Genomic DNA, 16669 nt, shown 5'->3' on the forward strand with positions numbered 1-16669 from the left:
AGCTGCCAGAACAGAACACTCACAGCCCTCTGGGTTGCATTCCTCATTAAGACTATTCACTTTAAAGTGAGTTTCATGAATTAAAAACTGGGGGTGAGATCAGATGTAGCATGAGCAGGCATCTGCTTGCGTAACAGGGTTTCTCCATTCTTTCTCTCTCTCCCCCCAACAACTCTCTGGACACATCCAAAATCTGTTCTAGACAGTTGGGAAGCCCTGCAGAACAGATTCTGGAAGCATGGAAAGGGGCTGCAGAGCAGAGAATAGAAACTGGAAGTCTTGTTGCACTGAATTTCCAGTTGCTGCACTGGATTTCCAGTTGTGCAAGGGAAATAGACATCACTGAATGTTGTCCGGGGTTAGAAAATGTACTCTAGTTAGAAAATAAGATTCTGGCCTAAATCATGTATATCCGGCCAGCTGTACTCAAGAAGCCCCTGTTAGTGTGGGCTTTAGCATTCACCACACTGACAGGTGCAACACTGTGCATGGGAGACAGAGAGATGCATGGAGCTGTCATTATATAGCAGTAAATGAAGACGTTCCTGTATCCAGTAACACACACACACAACACTTTCCATGTGTAGAAAAGAAGCCTTTAAAAAAATGGTGATGTGTTCTTACCTTGATCTGTTCAAATTCCTCTGCTTTAGACACTATAGCAAGAATGTCACCTTCTGTTTTATGAGCATCAAACAGTTCATTGAAAGTCTGCAAAAAAAGAGAGGTTTGCCTTTGAGAATATTTATCAATAGTGCCAATCTAGACACAAAGTGGTAGAGATGGAGAACTTATTGTCAACATCACCGCTCAAACGAAACCTTTTTTTATTTTGAAAAGTGATGTGGAGTTTTGAACACAGGAAGCATATATACTAGTTTCACATTGTGCAATTTAAAGCATTAGCTCGAATTTGGTCAAAGGAGCTTGCTATACACAGGACAAGATTCTTCTAAAAAGTCAGGTCATCAAGGTGCCAATGGTGTATCCATTTTTAAAAAACTGAAAGTTTAAGGTAGTGCATACTAAAATGTGACTGAGTCCAAATATGAGGACATCAATAACTTGATTTTAAATAACCTAAATGGGACTGTATGTTTAAAGATGCAACATATTTCAATTAAGATCCTCACAGTAAGTCTTTCAAATATGGAGCAACAAATACTAACACTTTTCAGAAGTGCATATCACTTCTGCAAACACATACACAAATGTTCTTCATAGGGTGTTGGAGAATTATGTCAGTAATGGAAATGGGAGCTGAAATTGCCACAATTCAAATGTTTGTTCAAGGTGAGTAACGAAATCATACAGACAGTATTCAATATATGTATTTTTAGACTGCAAATAATACGTAAATAATTGTGATTTTATGCATTGGTTTCAATGTTTCCTTTCCACTGAAATTAATTACACGATTAATTACGTTAGTTCCAGCCATCATGGATCATGAGACAAATAATCAAGGTTTTAGTGGAAAACATGCTGCTTATGACCAACACATAACAGGATAGAAATCACTGCCTCTTTACAATCCCGAGTTCTGCAACACTCTAATTACTGAAATGTCTTCAGAATATACACATTTCCAACATGCTGAATAAAATGGTGTTTTCCACAGAGTCAATCCTACCTTACTAGTAGTTTTCTCTGAACTCTCCCTTATAGAATAAGAGTATGCAAACGATAATGTTACACCAGATCAAGTCCCCTCACTCCTCCAGAACTTGGATTTAAAAGCACATAAGCAAGCACAGAATTGTAGCTATTTATTTTATTACAAATCTAAGATGAAGATGCTGTTAAACAGATCTTTGTGGCATTATTTCAAAATATGAGAAAGTATGCAGAGAAATAGCATGGGTACCTCAATTGTATTATATTTAATGTAGTAGTGGCTGGCAATTCTGCCTAGATCTGTAGAAGAAAAAAATCCAGTTCTCTCTTCAAAACGAATCATCCGAGCTTTGTCCAACTTCCGGCCAACTTCAATCACTAGCTGCTCTCTGTGCTTCTCTAAGCCTGGATCCATCTAAAATACAGTAAAGCATTATATATATTTATCTGTCCCCTGTCCTCCCACTTTTACAGCTTCAGATTAATATATGGATATGCATACATAGTACAATTTGATTGATTTCATTTGATTCCGTTCAATTTATCTGGAATATTTAGAACTGAAACGCTTAATAAGTTTGGGATGTGTCGGTATACATAACTTGACAAATAGCCTTATTATGGATACTAATAACAAAAGGTGACATATTTAGAAGAATTTATTGTAGCTGTTGTTGTTATACTAAATAATTGCCGGATATATTAATGGTTTGAAGAATATTTGCTTAAGATATGAAATGCAAGGGGAAGAGGAACTAATTTTTGCTTCGCTATTCCTAAAATTGCACTCACAAAATCAAGCTTCCCCTCTAAGATGAAACCTATCTCTTTGAAACAGTAGGGCTGGGACCAATTTGTTCTGGACTCACAGATGAGCAAAGTTTTAATTCAGTGTAATCACTGGCTGCAGTAGGAAGAAGTTACTACAAACAACAACTGAATGTTAGCATAAAGCTCTAAATCCCTTAACTGTATAAAGAATAAGAAGTCTCTTTTCCCCCCTGTGGTACATATGAAGACAGGCAAAAGATTCACTGTATTGAATTCTCCCTTTTTTCCAGCTTGGGCTCCTAAAAGTTCTATTATCTCCCTATGAGAATATTCTGTGTTAAAGAGGGTCATTTCAGAATTCAAATATATTCAAGTATTCAAATATATTCAAGATGAGTAGAGGGAATTGGATTTTATTTAATGTTATAGGAACAATTTAAGCAAACACCAGGTACTAAAGGCAGATTTAAGAAAATTTCTTAGAATTTTATATTTGAGCCTGAGCAGTCTACATACAGCAGCAAAGACAAACACCTGCCTTTTCAGCATTTGTAAGCTGTAAGTCTCATTAGAATGTGAAAATAAAGAATAAATTATCAGCCACAATAAGGAGAAAAAGCCTAGCTTTGACCTAAGTGTGGTCAAATGATACCTTGTGTGACAAAAAAGTATACTTGACAAACTATCCAGTCACTGCTCGTAGCTATAATGTTGCAATTCTCTTCCAAGAAAAATGGGTATTTTTTTTTATTGAAAAAGGATTCTACCAAATAATTAACATCATCACTTTGTCCTACTGAACAAGAAGTTTTCTCAAGCAATGTGGGATGTCACCAATTATCTTTTTGTAACCAAGGTAGACAAATTATTATTATCCTTCTGTGAGTAGCGGCAGGGCTAGATTTAGGTTTGATGAGGCCCTAAGCTACTGAAAGTAATGGAGCCCTTTATATGTCTAGCTGTCCTTTGTCAACAACAAATTGTCACTGATTTTTGTGTTGAATATATGCTGTTTGGTAATTTATGGACCTAATAGGTATCTAAAGCCGTTTGCACGTAACAAAATATGTATTTTATCAAAATAATTGTTGAACTGAAATACAATTAAGAAGAAGTATATTAAGAAAAAGGTAAAGCACCCCTGACAGTTAAATCCAGTCACAGACGACTCTAGGGTTGCTCATCTCACTTTACAGGCTGAGGGAGCTGACGTTTGTCCGCAGAGTTTTTCCGGGTCATGTGGCTAGCATGACTAAGCTGCTCCTTGCGAAACCAGAGCAGCGAACGGAAACGCCGTTTACCTTCCTGCCAGAGTGGTACCTATTTATCTACTTGCACTGGCGTGCTTTCGAACTGCTAGGTTGGCAGGAGCTGGGACTGAACAACGGGAGCTCACCCCATCGCGGGGATTCGAACCGCTGACCTTCTGATCGGCAAGCCCAAGAGGCTCGGTGGTTTAGACCACAGCGCCACCCACATGTTTTTTATCTTATATTTTGGAAATGTACATCCAGTTTTTTTCTCCCTTTAAATTTTTTGGGGGCCCCCAAGAGAGTGGGGCCCTAAGCTATAGCTTGTTTAGCTTATATGTAAATCCAGCACTGAGTAGCGGTGCTGATCATAAGATTACCTACTGAGTTCAGTCAACAGCCTTGAATACTTAGGGTTTATTCTCTTAACCACTAGACCAGCACTCACTCTCAGATTCTGAGTGTTAAACTGAAAGGGCTAGGGGTTATCCAGCTGCTGGTGTGCCAGGCAACCACACATCCTGGTAGCTGCAGAAGCTCACATTGAACCCCTTTCTCATAACAATGAATGTGTGGGTGCCAAGGGGCATCAGCGGGTGCTTACCCATGACTGCTCGTGCATTCATGAACGCACAAGGGGGTTCACGTGAACATTTTCACACTTAGTTTGCAAAGCTTATATTTAGCACCGAAATACTGAGAGAGCTTGCTGTACGAAACCAGGTCTGAATAGGCCACCTTCACATATGATGTGTGCTCATTTGACTGTATTCTGTGTGTTCTGCCTGACTGTTCAAAACTTTATCTATCAGGATGACTCAGGAAAAATAATTCAAGTTGCTTTCCCTTTTACATTTTGTTCAATGGAGTATTTTCCATGTTTTAAAGCACTTAGAGGAGTTGCTGACGTCAGGAAAAGCAGCACTGGCAAATATTTAATCTCCCATCAGGAAAGGATTATGGAACCAGAAAGCAGGTTAGTTTTTTCATGCATTTTCTACCTGATAAGCCTTGTGACTGATGCCATATACTAATGGGTTTGCTCTCATCCGTACATAAAGGTAAGTGTAACTTATCCACTTTACTGCTTCCTCGACATTTGTCACTGTTCCGAGAGCAATCTGCAAGTAGGAAGAAATAAAATTAAATTTACATGTTAAGAGCTGAAATTGATATAAAGGCAACCATAAATTCTATAAGCAGGAAATGAGGAATGTTATAATGAAATATTCCCAAGATGACAAATTAAGGGGCTTCATTTAAAAGAAATTTTAAAAAATGCACCAAGATTTATTTCACTATTTATTTATTTGAAGTATTCCCATCCTATGGCTTTTTCTTGAAATCAGAGGCCCTGATAGAAAGTTTCTCCACAATATCAGTTCTTTCATAGTAGGAGTGTCATATTCTGCCAACAAACTTAGAACGCAGTACACTTGGAAAACCAGATTATGCATTTCAACATTACTGTGATGCTTTATGGAAAATGTTTGCTCAAGTGTCCTGGGCATCAACAGGATATTGAGTTGCATCCAGTTTTTATCCTTCACTCACAGAAGGCTTTTTACTTTCGTGGAGAAATTCATGAACAGAAGAGAGAAGGCAATTTCTTCTGATTCTCATTTCCCTCTATGGCTTCCCATCATGCAAATGGAAAACTGGAAGCTGGAAAACTCACTGGTACAATATGGGAGGTTATAATCTGGCTTTCTGTATATTGGTCTGGGTTTAGAAGTTCCATTCCATAAACAGTAGGAGCTTCAATTCATGGGAGCAGAGTTCTACTCACCAAATGATCCCTTTCAAATGAAACTTTGAATCCTACTGCATCCCATCATCATTTTGGGCGTTAACATTTTTGTACAGTTCCTAGTGGGGAACACTCTTCTATTTAGTCATATGTATTTAAGTGGGAGTGCATGTCAAGGTTAACAGATGCATACACAAACACCGAAGTGATGCCACAGAATTTGTGTACAATTTTCTTTAAAAAAATACATTTCAATTATTTTAGAGCTATATCCTCCTTTCTCTTGAACTGCACATCTAGCTAAAGGGGCTGTTTTTAAAAGGGCAATGGCAGAATGGAAACTACCACGACAAGACAATGACATGTCACCCCATATAGCTAGAATATATTGTAATATGGACTCTGCAAGCTGACTCATACAACACAAATGCTGAAATGTGATTGAGACGTATAGATAGGCCCTAAATGCACACAATGTCATCAAACTATATTAAGTCCTATGTAAAAACCAGCATCAAAACTACACCCATTTACTTGGCCAATTACAAAGCACCAGATTATATGGAATCACTGTAAAAAAAAAGTTCATAAAATAAATTCTGAAATTCCACACTTTCATTGATATTCACTTAGAAATTAGCCTCATTGATTTATATGGAAACTAGTTCTGAGCAAGTGAATTTATAATAGCAAACCTTGCATCCCCAACAAAGCACATTTACTTGAAAATAAGTACTACCAACTCATTCCCCAAGAGTCTAACCATCGTAATCCAATTCCCCTCTCCAAAATTACCCTATAAAACATTTCCATTTGTTCTAAGATCCCAAGCTTCTATCTTATCATAAACAAAGCCTTCTCCTAACCGAGCCCCACAACCTGTGTCAGGATGACATGAAGCTGTTTAAAGTATCTTTAATACAAAATTCTCCAACTGCATTAATAGCACCAGATTTTGTTTGAGCCAAATTGTATCTCTCTGCTATCATGGACATTTAAAGTCAAATAAAGGTTATTTTGATATCTGAATGGGGCCGCATAAAGGTTAAAAATGCAGATTTACACTAAATGAGTGCATCTCCATCCAAACGAGAGGAAAAAAGGTACTAAGCCACAGGCATATCACACAATTTGTTACCTAAACTAATGTATGCATTTGATTTCTGCCCATGATTCAGTGAAGTACTTGCTTGTTCTATTTTGAAAGAGGAGTGAAGGCATTTCCTCCTATTACACAACATCATTATTGCTCCTGGAAATGTGAAGTTTTGGACTATTGAAACTATAACACTCCTTTCAGAAAAGGTAACAATGTGCTCCTTCTCAACATGTTCTCCCCCTGCCCTGCTATGATAGCGATATTGGCCTTGCAAAAATTTACCCCTCTGAACCAAAATGCTGCTTTTAAAAATAGATAGCAAACAGGCAAATATGCAAAATAGCCCTAAAAAAAATCCTCACTGTGGAATTGCACTCGTTAAACATCAACAGGGCTACTACAGAACGAATGGATTAAAGACTGCAGCCATGAAGATGTTAAACTCTTTAATGTTATTATTATAGCCCTTATTGAACACAGATGGTGCTGCAGAACATAAACTACTTTTGAAGATTTGCTGCCACCTTGTGTCCACTTCATTGCCCTGTCGGCTTTTCTTTTTATAGAGAAAAAGGAAAGCTGAGCTGAAACCATCTATTTTGTGTCACTGCTGCTTTTTAAACACCTCCCATTTCAAGGGGGCACAGAAAAATATACTGAAAGTATCATCTATCTTTTTTGTTCAGGTCATGTGCAAAGGCCCCAGGGAACTGTGGACACACAGACCTTGGAAGCCCCAGAACTCCCGGGATACAAGGGAGCAGAGAAACCCATTATCCTTGCATGATCACACCTGGGGCAGGTTCCAGACATGAGCTGCCACTTAGGCAAAATCTCTTTGCATACTGTACTCTCCAATCTATTTCCTCAGCAGGCACATTCTGACCTCTGCCATCAGTCAGGAATCCATGCACCACGGGGGGCAGAGGAGGGCCGGCTGCACTCCCACTTCTCAGGAAGAACATAATGGCAAGGGGGACACAAATCTGCCCCTTTCCACTGGCCAAGGAATGGACAATTACAGGAGTTTGCTTCCCGACACCTTGCCAAAAGAACACTCTGCTCCAATGTCCAATTGCCCTCGAGCTGCAGAAGGGGTGGGAGGGAGGAAAGCAAAACTCGGGTTCCATCCATTGGCCAAGAGAACAAGGACCACCAACTGGTACCCAAGGAAGACCACCAGAAAGGAAACTGGATTTAAATGGCTGTAGTTCACCATATACTCTAGGCGTTTGGCCTTTGGCCAAAAAGGCTCAAGAGTGGTTTACAACAATCTGTTCCCACTTTGTTTTGGCCTTGAAGAAGAACTGATCTCAACCTTTCCTCTCCACATTCTGCCCCTTATGTGTCTTGTTCTCTTTGTTTGTAAGCCTGGGCCTGTTCCTTTCCTCTTTCTGAAAACTCATGAGAACGGCTTTGGGACAGAACAATTGTCTGAAGTGGCATAAAAATATAGTAAATAGATAGATGGATATGTAGAAAAGAGGGGCTCTCCCTAGACTCCAGTTCCAAGTATGAAAGCTGCCATAGGCATTGCCATACAAGTACAGCTTCCCCTCTCCCCAAATCTTGGAAGATATCTCTGAGCTGTGCCCTATGGCAGAACCTTAAAAAAAATCCTTTCGGAGGTGTTGGTATACAGGACTTGGAGACAGAGAGAAACACTTCATTTTGCGCATGTGTTCGGTAGCTTGGCAAACATGCAAATTTTGATACTCAACATCGCCACCCCACCCACAAGAAAATGAGTTCTAAGACAGGGCTTGGAAATGCTTTTGATTTCTGTGAATGATTCATAACTACATAACAAATAACATTTTTTGTTTTGTTGGTTTATTTTCTCCAGAAACTTGACTCCTAAAAAAAGCAAAAAAGCGTTGTATTGCCTGTTTGATAAGAAAAACCGAAAGTAGAAGGTATAATTCTGCTTTGTTTTTTCTCTTTGCAAAGCTGAATTGATTTTGTTTGTAGGTAGGCAGGCAAAGAAGTAACTGTTCACTGTTATTTACAAGAAAAGAGTGCAGAGCTCTGTTAGAACCAACATATGCCAGAGTAGATAACAAAACAACTGCTATGTCCAACTGCCATTAAAAACTGTACACATAGATTAGCTCATTTTCAGAAACATAGACTACAATCAGTTAAAATCACTAGGAATGCTGTCCCTAGAGAAAATAATTATTCATTTATTACGTTTATAATTCTATTATTTAAAAAAAATCATGCAAACGATCCGAGAGATTGTAATGTGGATTAGTTTTGTTTCCATGCCCTTTTCCCTCTCAAACCAACCATACTTGTGCAGATCATCAGTAAATGTAGATCATTACAAATGACCTTGTCCAAGATAAGCGTAGAGGACACTGTAATGAAAGGAAGATCTACACAGAAAGATGTAAAACACTTTTAATGAACTATATCCCTGCACAAAAGTTACTGGGTAGCTGAAGTATTGAACACTATAATTAAATCAAAATTTGCAAGGGGGGGAATCTGGTGTGTGCAGAAGATAGAACATTTGCCTTTGAACTGGCACAGCATGAATTCTTTTCTCAAGTGCTTCAACAGCATAGTCATGCCAGTTTGCTTGTTTTGGAACTGCTACTATATTCCGAATGGCCACCTATTTGCCACAACACCCTCCCCCCCCCCCAATATTTTATGTCCTGCCTGAGCAACCTTCAATTTACTTGTTATTTTTAAAGCAACATTTCTGAACTTAGTTGCCATACTGAACAGTGGGAGACATGCTTCATAGTATTTTAAGTCCTTAACAAAAGCACTATTTCAGATACTTCCAGAGGCCTGTTCCTCTCCCCTTTTCTCTCTCTCTCTATATCACCCCATCATGTTACAGACCATGTTACATACATCTTGGCATCAATCCTGAGCGCTGTGCATACTGATACTTCCCCTCACTTTTCAGAATATGTTTAAGGATGCCAGGTGTTGCACTACTGTACCACAGCAGGCTATTTATATGAAGCCAAGGCAAGGTTCTCTCATGTCCCACCTTGGAATACCCTCCCCACCCATTGCCTCCCTAGCCACACACCCTCTCTCTGGGTCATGCCCCTCATCAGCCCTGTCCTTGAACTCTGATGATGCCTTTTGCTTGCCTGCATAAAGGTCAGAGACTTGTATGTGAGCATGCATACAAACTAGCCTACTTATAAAATGTACACTCTGACACTGGCACGTGCCCCCACAAGGCTGCCCAGCAGGGAATGTGCCCCGCAGGCTGCAAAAGGTTCCCCACCTCTCTCCCTTAGAGCACCCAGCAGCTCACAATCTGCCAGATTCCTTTGCAGAGCTTAGGTGCCAAGGCCAAAGATTGAGAGGCTTCTCTAAAGTGAGGAGCTGGGGGCGTGTTTTTCGGTTTGAAGACTCACTTTTCCAAGCTAAGTATTGGAAATGTATGAGCATATCAAACAGAGAATAGCAGTTTTGCTTGGTCTTTTAATAACATGTATCATTAGTATAATCCATAACACCTATAAACAGCTTACTCTACTAAAGAATCTTATTTTTGAGTGATGTTGCTTATGGAGTCAAAATGGCACCACACACACACACACACACACACACACACACACGGTGCCAGAAGGCTTTGGGGAATTCCAAGGTATGCAGAACTAAAAAAATATTTAGAAAAAATCCACTATGGGAAACCACATGTTAAGAACTGAGCATGCTTAGCAGCCATGGAAGGCTGACTGACTATTCCAGGGACGGGTTATAAAATCGAGTGGGAGGGAAGACAGAATGGAGTATTGTGGAGGAGGGTATGGCTGGCTGGCTGGAGTAAACAAACAGGAGTACTCCAGAAGGGTCGACATTTTGTTGCAGGTTCTCATTGTTCTATTTCTAGTTTTCAGGCTGTGCATGCCGTTGCTTATGCAGTCAAAATCCCTAATGTGAGCCACCAGCCATGATGTAAGAGATAGACCTTACCAGAGATACCAACAATCTCAAATCCATCTTGATTTCTGATTAAATTTCTAAATCACCACAACAATTTACAGTGATTTTATCTAACTCATTTTTTCCTGGGTTTTTTTTTAAAACAGTGCATAGGGGTGGGCACTGTGTGTGTTAAAAAACTATTCTTATCACTCAAAAGAAAACAAACAATTTCTGCTGGGGCGTACCTGCTTATTTTGTGAACAAAGGTTTCACAAAACGATCTTTCGGGTCTCTCTATAAGAAGCAGGCTACCTGATAACGAGTGATGTCTTCCACCTGAGGTTGACCACAAATACAATGCCTGTCTGCGTGTGGGACCTTCCTGTAGCAGCCATCTAAGACTGCAGCGGGCTTAACTCGGAAACGCACTTCAGTAAAGGCATTTCTTATGGAACCTGGTGAGAGTTTGGTCAGATAACTATCTCTAAAATACTCTGTTATCAAAAGTAGATACAAAGGGAAAATCTGGTGTTTCCATTTAGTTGGAGGTCCCTTCTGGATTCTATCCAGAAGACCCAACACCTTAGAACATTCCACATTACAACACTGTGTTGCATGTCCGACTTGCCCATCTTATTTTGAAAGCCTTTCCTTGTTTTAACCCTAAATTGGCCTTTAACAACCAAGTGTCTTCCCACTGGGACTGATAATGCAGCAGTTTTAATTATGAGCCACTGAAGCATGGCCTTAAACCCAGCTTAGTGCAAGTGGAAGGCAGTTACACACTTACACACACACACAGGATTTCTGATGTCCACTGACGTATGCCATTGTTCTAACTGTGGCAACCCACACAGCCACATTAAATACCATTCTGGAGGCTTCCAGCCAGATGGGTATAAATAATAAATTATTATTATATATATTATTATATTATTACTTCCCAGTAGCTTTCGGGGAAGTGCAGGGTATTCCAACAGGAAGAGAAGGGATGCAACATCTTTTTGTGTAATTTCAACAGAATTGAACATAGAGAAGCAGGTGGTACTAATTGCTCTCTGTGTTACTTTTGCTTTTTCAAGCACCGTTAAACAGAAAAGCTGGTAACTTTATTAGGATTTCTCCTGATGACTCCAAAGCCCTTTCCCTCTGATTATAGCAAAAGCTAGTTAAGCAAGAATGGAAGATATTTATAAGATCATCTGAACTGAAAGAGATAAATGACTGAGTTACAATCAACAGAAACGAAAGACTTTTGTAATTGGCTTGACTTACAATTGATTTTCTGTAATCAAGCAAGTACCGATCTTTCCTGGCTTGTCATGTCAGCAGGAAAAGTCATGTCCAGTGTTCCAGAGTACATAAAAAATGATGGTTTCATGGCCCTGTCAGTGCTTCACACTTTTGCTTTTCAGCATTTTCAGTTACACCAGCTGAGATGCATTGCTATTTTCACTAACATAAGTTTATTAGAAATCATTAACACACTTCAACATTGACCCTCAGTTGTCGGAAACTGGCACAGTTCCTGACCATTGAAGATTAATTTTATGCTTACTGTGCACTAGATCTTTTAAAGCATAATTAAACTTTTACGAAAACGAAATTGCATTTTGGGGTGGCCAAAGAAAAATGACTGTTCTAACTTTCTTTCTGCTTTTTTCTGATATGGAAGCTAGATTGCCTCCTGTGGTCAATGTTCAAAGCAGTACGAGGCAGTACATGCATGCCCATTGTCAAAATAGAGAGCAAAACAAAGGTCAGGACCAGCAGAGCAGTCCTTCACTTCCTTGTCTCTATTGTTGCCTCAAGAATATGGCATTTTACTGGAAGATTGGGGGGCGGGGGCGGGAATAGGAGAGTGACTACATCTGGGGACCAGGCAAACATTTGTCTTCTCCCAGGCCTTTGGCTAATTAAAAAATCTATGGCATTTAAACCATGTGTCAGGTGGCGGCGGTGATTGCTTTTGATTGTTACTGTTGTATGTATTTTGTGTTTTTGTATTGTAAACCATCCTGTGATCCTCAGATGAAGGGTGGTATAAAAGTAAAGGTAAAGGGACCCCTGACCATTAGGTCCAGTCGTGACCGACTCTGGGGTTGCGGCGCTCATCTTGCTTTATTGGCCAAGGGGGCCGGTGTACAGCTTCCGGGTCATGTGGCCAGCATGACTAAGCCACTTCTGGTGAACCAGAACAGTGCACGGAAACACCATTTACCTTCCCGCCAGAGCGGTACCTATTTATCATCTTGCACTTTGACGTGCTTTCGAACTGCTAGGTTGGCAGGAGCAGGGACTGAGCAACGGGAGCTCACCCTGTCACGGGGATTCAAACCGCCGACCTTCTGATCAGCAAGTCCTAGGCTCTGTGGTTTAACCCACAGCGCCACCCGAGTCCCCGAAGGGTGGTATAGAAATCTAATAAATAATAACACATCTCAGAGGACAATTGGTATATCTATCATACAAGGTAATACCAGCTTGCTAAATTTTTCAAAGAGATGTAAACATAATAAATGCCCTGTTGGTTCAGGTCAAAGGTCTATCTACTCCAGCACTCATTTTGTGGCCAACAGATGACCCTGGGAGGTCCACAAGCAGGGCATGAGGACAATAACCATCTCCTTCTGTTGCTCCCCAGAGATGGGCATTAAGAGTCATGCTGCCTCTGATCCCGGAGGTATTATATAATAATCATGACTAGCAGACGCTGATGGCCTTCATCCTTTTCTTTTTTTAAAAAAGGCATTTGTTCTCACCCACAATTGTTTCAGATCTAAATCAACAGCACTGTGATGGGTACCTGTATGAATCTGCACACTATGCCAACATAATCCTGACAAATTAGAAGACTGCTACTACAGCTTCTAATATTAGCTACTTCTTCTTGACCCAAGAAACACCACTCACAGCATTCTCATAGTCTAGGAGACTATGGGAAGGAAGCCCTCTGCAGTAGCCCAAGAAGCATAGAAGTCCACACTTGTGCTGATCCTCCCTCTTCTGGCTCTTATAACTTGACAGAAAGGTATGTGTCAGAATCCTAAAAAGAGCACAGTTTAATGTGGAGCTTGGAAAATGAATTGGCCTATCCCCTAGTCCTTCCTCACGACCCATCAAACTTCACACAACTCACTTTTTTTGTTTTTACATTTGCATGTGCAGATTGAAATCCACTTGAGAAAGGTTTGTACTGTACAAGAAGAATAATCAGGAAAAGTATAATCCCTTCTGGTAATATGTAATTATCTCCTTTTTGGGCCAACCTCTTACACACAACATGTTGCAGTAAGAAGAGCCATTAAATCTTCTGATGCGTTGAGCAGCTTTTAAAACTGCTTGAGAGCTGTTAAACCAGACTTGGTCTTATTCATAAAAATGGCTAACCACATTAAAAAAACAATTCAGTATTCTTGATTTAGACTCTACAGAGCACGGCTACATTTGCAAAATATGTTACCCAGTGTCACTACGCAAACCCCGGAAACTATTTAGTGAAGCTGTATAATTTAGGAATATAAACAGTACTGAATTTTCTCACATTTTATTCATATTGGTTTCAAAAGGGTCGTATGTATTAGACTCTTCCCTGACATTAGCTACGCAGAATCGCTTAAGAAAACGTACCTCTGCATTCAAGTTGTCTGCCAGACTTTCAAGAAACTGGCTCTCAATTGGATTCTGCTGAGTAAGCAGGGTCAGGTAATGGCTGAGTTTGTCATGTGTTGTAATAATGACGCCTTCTCCAAATTTGTCAAACTGAGGTCGTCCAGCTCGACCAAATATCTGCATGACATCTAAAATTCCAAGGTCAACAAAGGAGCCTCTTTTTGCAGCATAGATCTGTGTTCCCTGGTTGACGAAAAGTTAATAAAAATTAACATAAACACACATGAGTCTAATCCAGATGAGCTGAAGACCAAAATTAGGCAAATACAGCAGGATTTCAGGAATGTACTTAAACTAATCCTTCCATAATCTGTGATATATTTAAATCTTTACTATCTAACTAGATTCCCAAAGGGGAAAGACAGCTTTTTCAAGCAACCCCCCCTCCAACATTACTAGATAATTAGCAGCATACCTTACCCCCACAAACCTACCCTTCCTTTTGCAAACAATGGTAAATATATGACACTTTATAGATTTTTAATGGCTGATATGGAGAGAGGATATGCTCTTACCTTAATAATGACAGCATGAGCAGGAAGATTGACACCCCAAGCTAATGTAGCTGTACAAACCAAGACTTTTATATATCCACGAGAAAACAAGTTTTCCACCAAACTTCTGTCTTGCCGCAGCATTCCTGCATGATGAATACTGAATCCATCAGGAAACATTTCACGCATTTGCTTGTTTCTGGATCTTTGAACCTTTTCATGGACAAGTGAAAAAATAATATTTACATTAAAATACAATAATCCTGGCAATCCATACAAAATTGCTTCCAACAACATAACCACAGATAGGAAACAAATAAACTGCTCTTCTAACCACATTAGTGGTTTGTTATTGCTGTTACTGGAAATGGATATCTTTCATACCGTTAGTTCTGTATCCCTAAACAGTAAGGTAAAAGGTAAAGGACTCGTGGTTGGTTAAGTCCAGACAAAGGTGCCCATGGGGTTGCGGTGCTCATCCTCGCTTTCAGGCTGAGGGAGCCGGCGTTTGCCCACAGACAGCTTTCCAGGTCATGTGGCCAGCATGACTAAACCACTTCTGGTGCAACAGAACACTATGACAGAAGCCAGAGAGCATGGAAATGCCATTTTCCTTCCTGCCGTAGTGGTACATATTTATCTACTTGCACTGGTGCACTTTCAAACTGCTAGATTGGCAGAAGCTGGGACAGAGCAAAGGGAGTTCACCCCATCATGTGGATTTGAACCACTGACCTTCTGACTGGCCAGCCCAAGAGGCTCAGTGGTTTAGACCAGAGCGCCACCCGTGTCCCATTCCCTAAACAGTACAGGCCATGAAGGCCAAATGGTGTAAGAGACAGTAAAGCACTGTTTAAGCCAAGTCACAGGGCAACTGGATGTTTTCTACTGCAGACCGCTCCGCAAAGAATTCCACCCTCGTAGTCCAAATACGCATTTTGAGACTCACTTCTTAATTTACTTCTTCTTAATATTTGTATGATGTTAGTGCTGCTGGAGTGGCTCATTTTAGGTCAGACTTGTTATATACCTTCATTTCTAGTAAGCTAGGAAAGTTGGATGTCATCCATAAATAATAAAGTCAAACTCAGAGCCGATTTACTGAAATCAGTGGATTTGATTTCAACGGGTCTACTCTGACAAACATTGGCTATCACCCTGTGACTTTAATTTTAATCCTGTAAATGGTGTTGTGTGTCCACAGACAAAATAATAAACCAAATCAAGTCAATGGAAGTAACTCTTACAAGATCATTCTGATTCAGATGCCTGACTTATGTCTCAGACAGCAAAATCCTGCGCAAATTGAAGGTTTTACAAAGAATATTGGGATTTCATAACATCCTTGCGGAAATGAGCTCATATTTGTGGGCCAGAAACTGAGCATTTGCAATGCTTCTACAGAATTGCCAGATAGATGTATGCTCAAAGGGGCATTCTCGGGTCTTCCTTGAGCAGCACAAGTAAAATACTCAGCGTAGAGGGTCAGTTAATAGGTTTCTAAATATGCACAACTGCATATTTCAGTTGATGGATGTTTTGGAACAGAGGAATGGACATACAGATAGCATCCCAAAACAAAATTGTATTATTTCCCTCCAAAAGATTGGGTTATATTCAGATATTGAATAAATTTCAGTTACCAAATGATGTAGTTCATCTTCAAGAATGTTTCATGGTTAACTTCTGAAGAACTGATATATTACTAGGACACGAAACTCCTTCCTTTCCTGAGGTTGTGGGCAGTAAGAGGAAGCCCATTTTCCAGAACAAACATTTCATGTCTCCAGATTTCAAAGGCACATTAGAAAGGGACTTCTGCTGAAGACCTTAACATAGCCAACCAAACATTACGTTCAATTTACAGCCTGGGCTCAATTCCTCACTTCCTTTTCAGTAGCTTGAAAAGTATGGATGCGGGACTACAAATTACATTTGAAGGCAAAGAAGAATAAATCGAGATTTCAAGGGTGCTCTCTCAGGATTTCCATTAAAAAACATAAAACTGGAAAGACTGCTAAAGTGGACTTTGCTTCAGTGGTAACAAAGATAAAACATGCTCCAAATTGTTCTGCCTCCTAAATGCACACAATCTAACCAACAAAACACA

At 39.9% G+C, this 16669-nt stretch overlaps 1 protein-coding gene across 3 annotated transcripts in view; it reads right to left on the minus strand.

The window, feature by feature from the left end:
• The window catches only part of ASCC3 (activating signal cointegrator 1 complex subunit 3), a 217012-nt gene that overhangs the window by 84776 nt on the left and 115567 nt on the right, over positions 1–16669 (minus strand). For all 3 annotated transcript variants that reach the window (XM_080999928.1, XM_080999929.1, XM_080999930.1), the window contains exons 15-19: positions 14581–14772; positions 14024–14248; positions 4640–4759; positions 1868–2032; positions 625–711 (exon numbers count right to left, since the gene is read on the minus strand). In XM_080999928.1, coding sequence (XP_080856054.1) covers positions 625–711; positions 1868–2032; positions 4640–4759; positions 14024–14248; positions 14581–14772 — 789 coding nt within the window. The remainder of the gene's footprint in view (positions 1–624; positions 712–1867; positions 2033–4639; positions 4760–14023; positions 14249–14580; positions 14773–16669) is intronic.

This window comes from Podarcis pityusensis, assembly GCF_964106645.2.
Source record: "Podarcis pityusensis genome assembly, chromosome: 3".
Classification (NCBI taxonomy): domain Eukaryota; kingdom Metazoa; phylum Chordata; class Lepidosauria; order Squamata; family Lacertidae; genus Podarcis; species Podarcis pityusensis.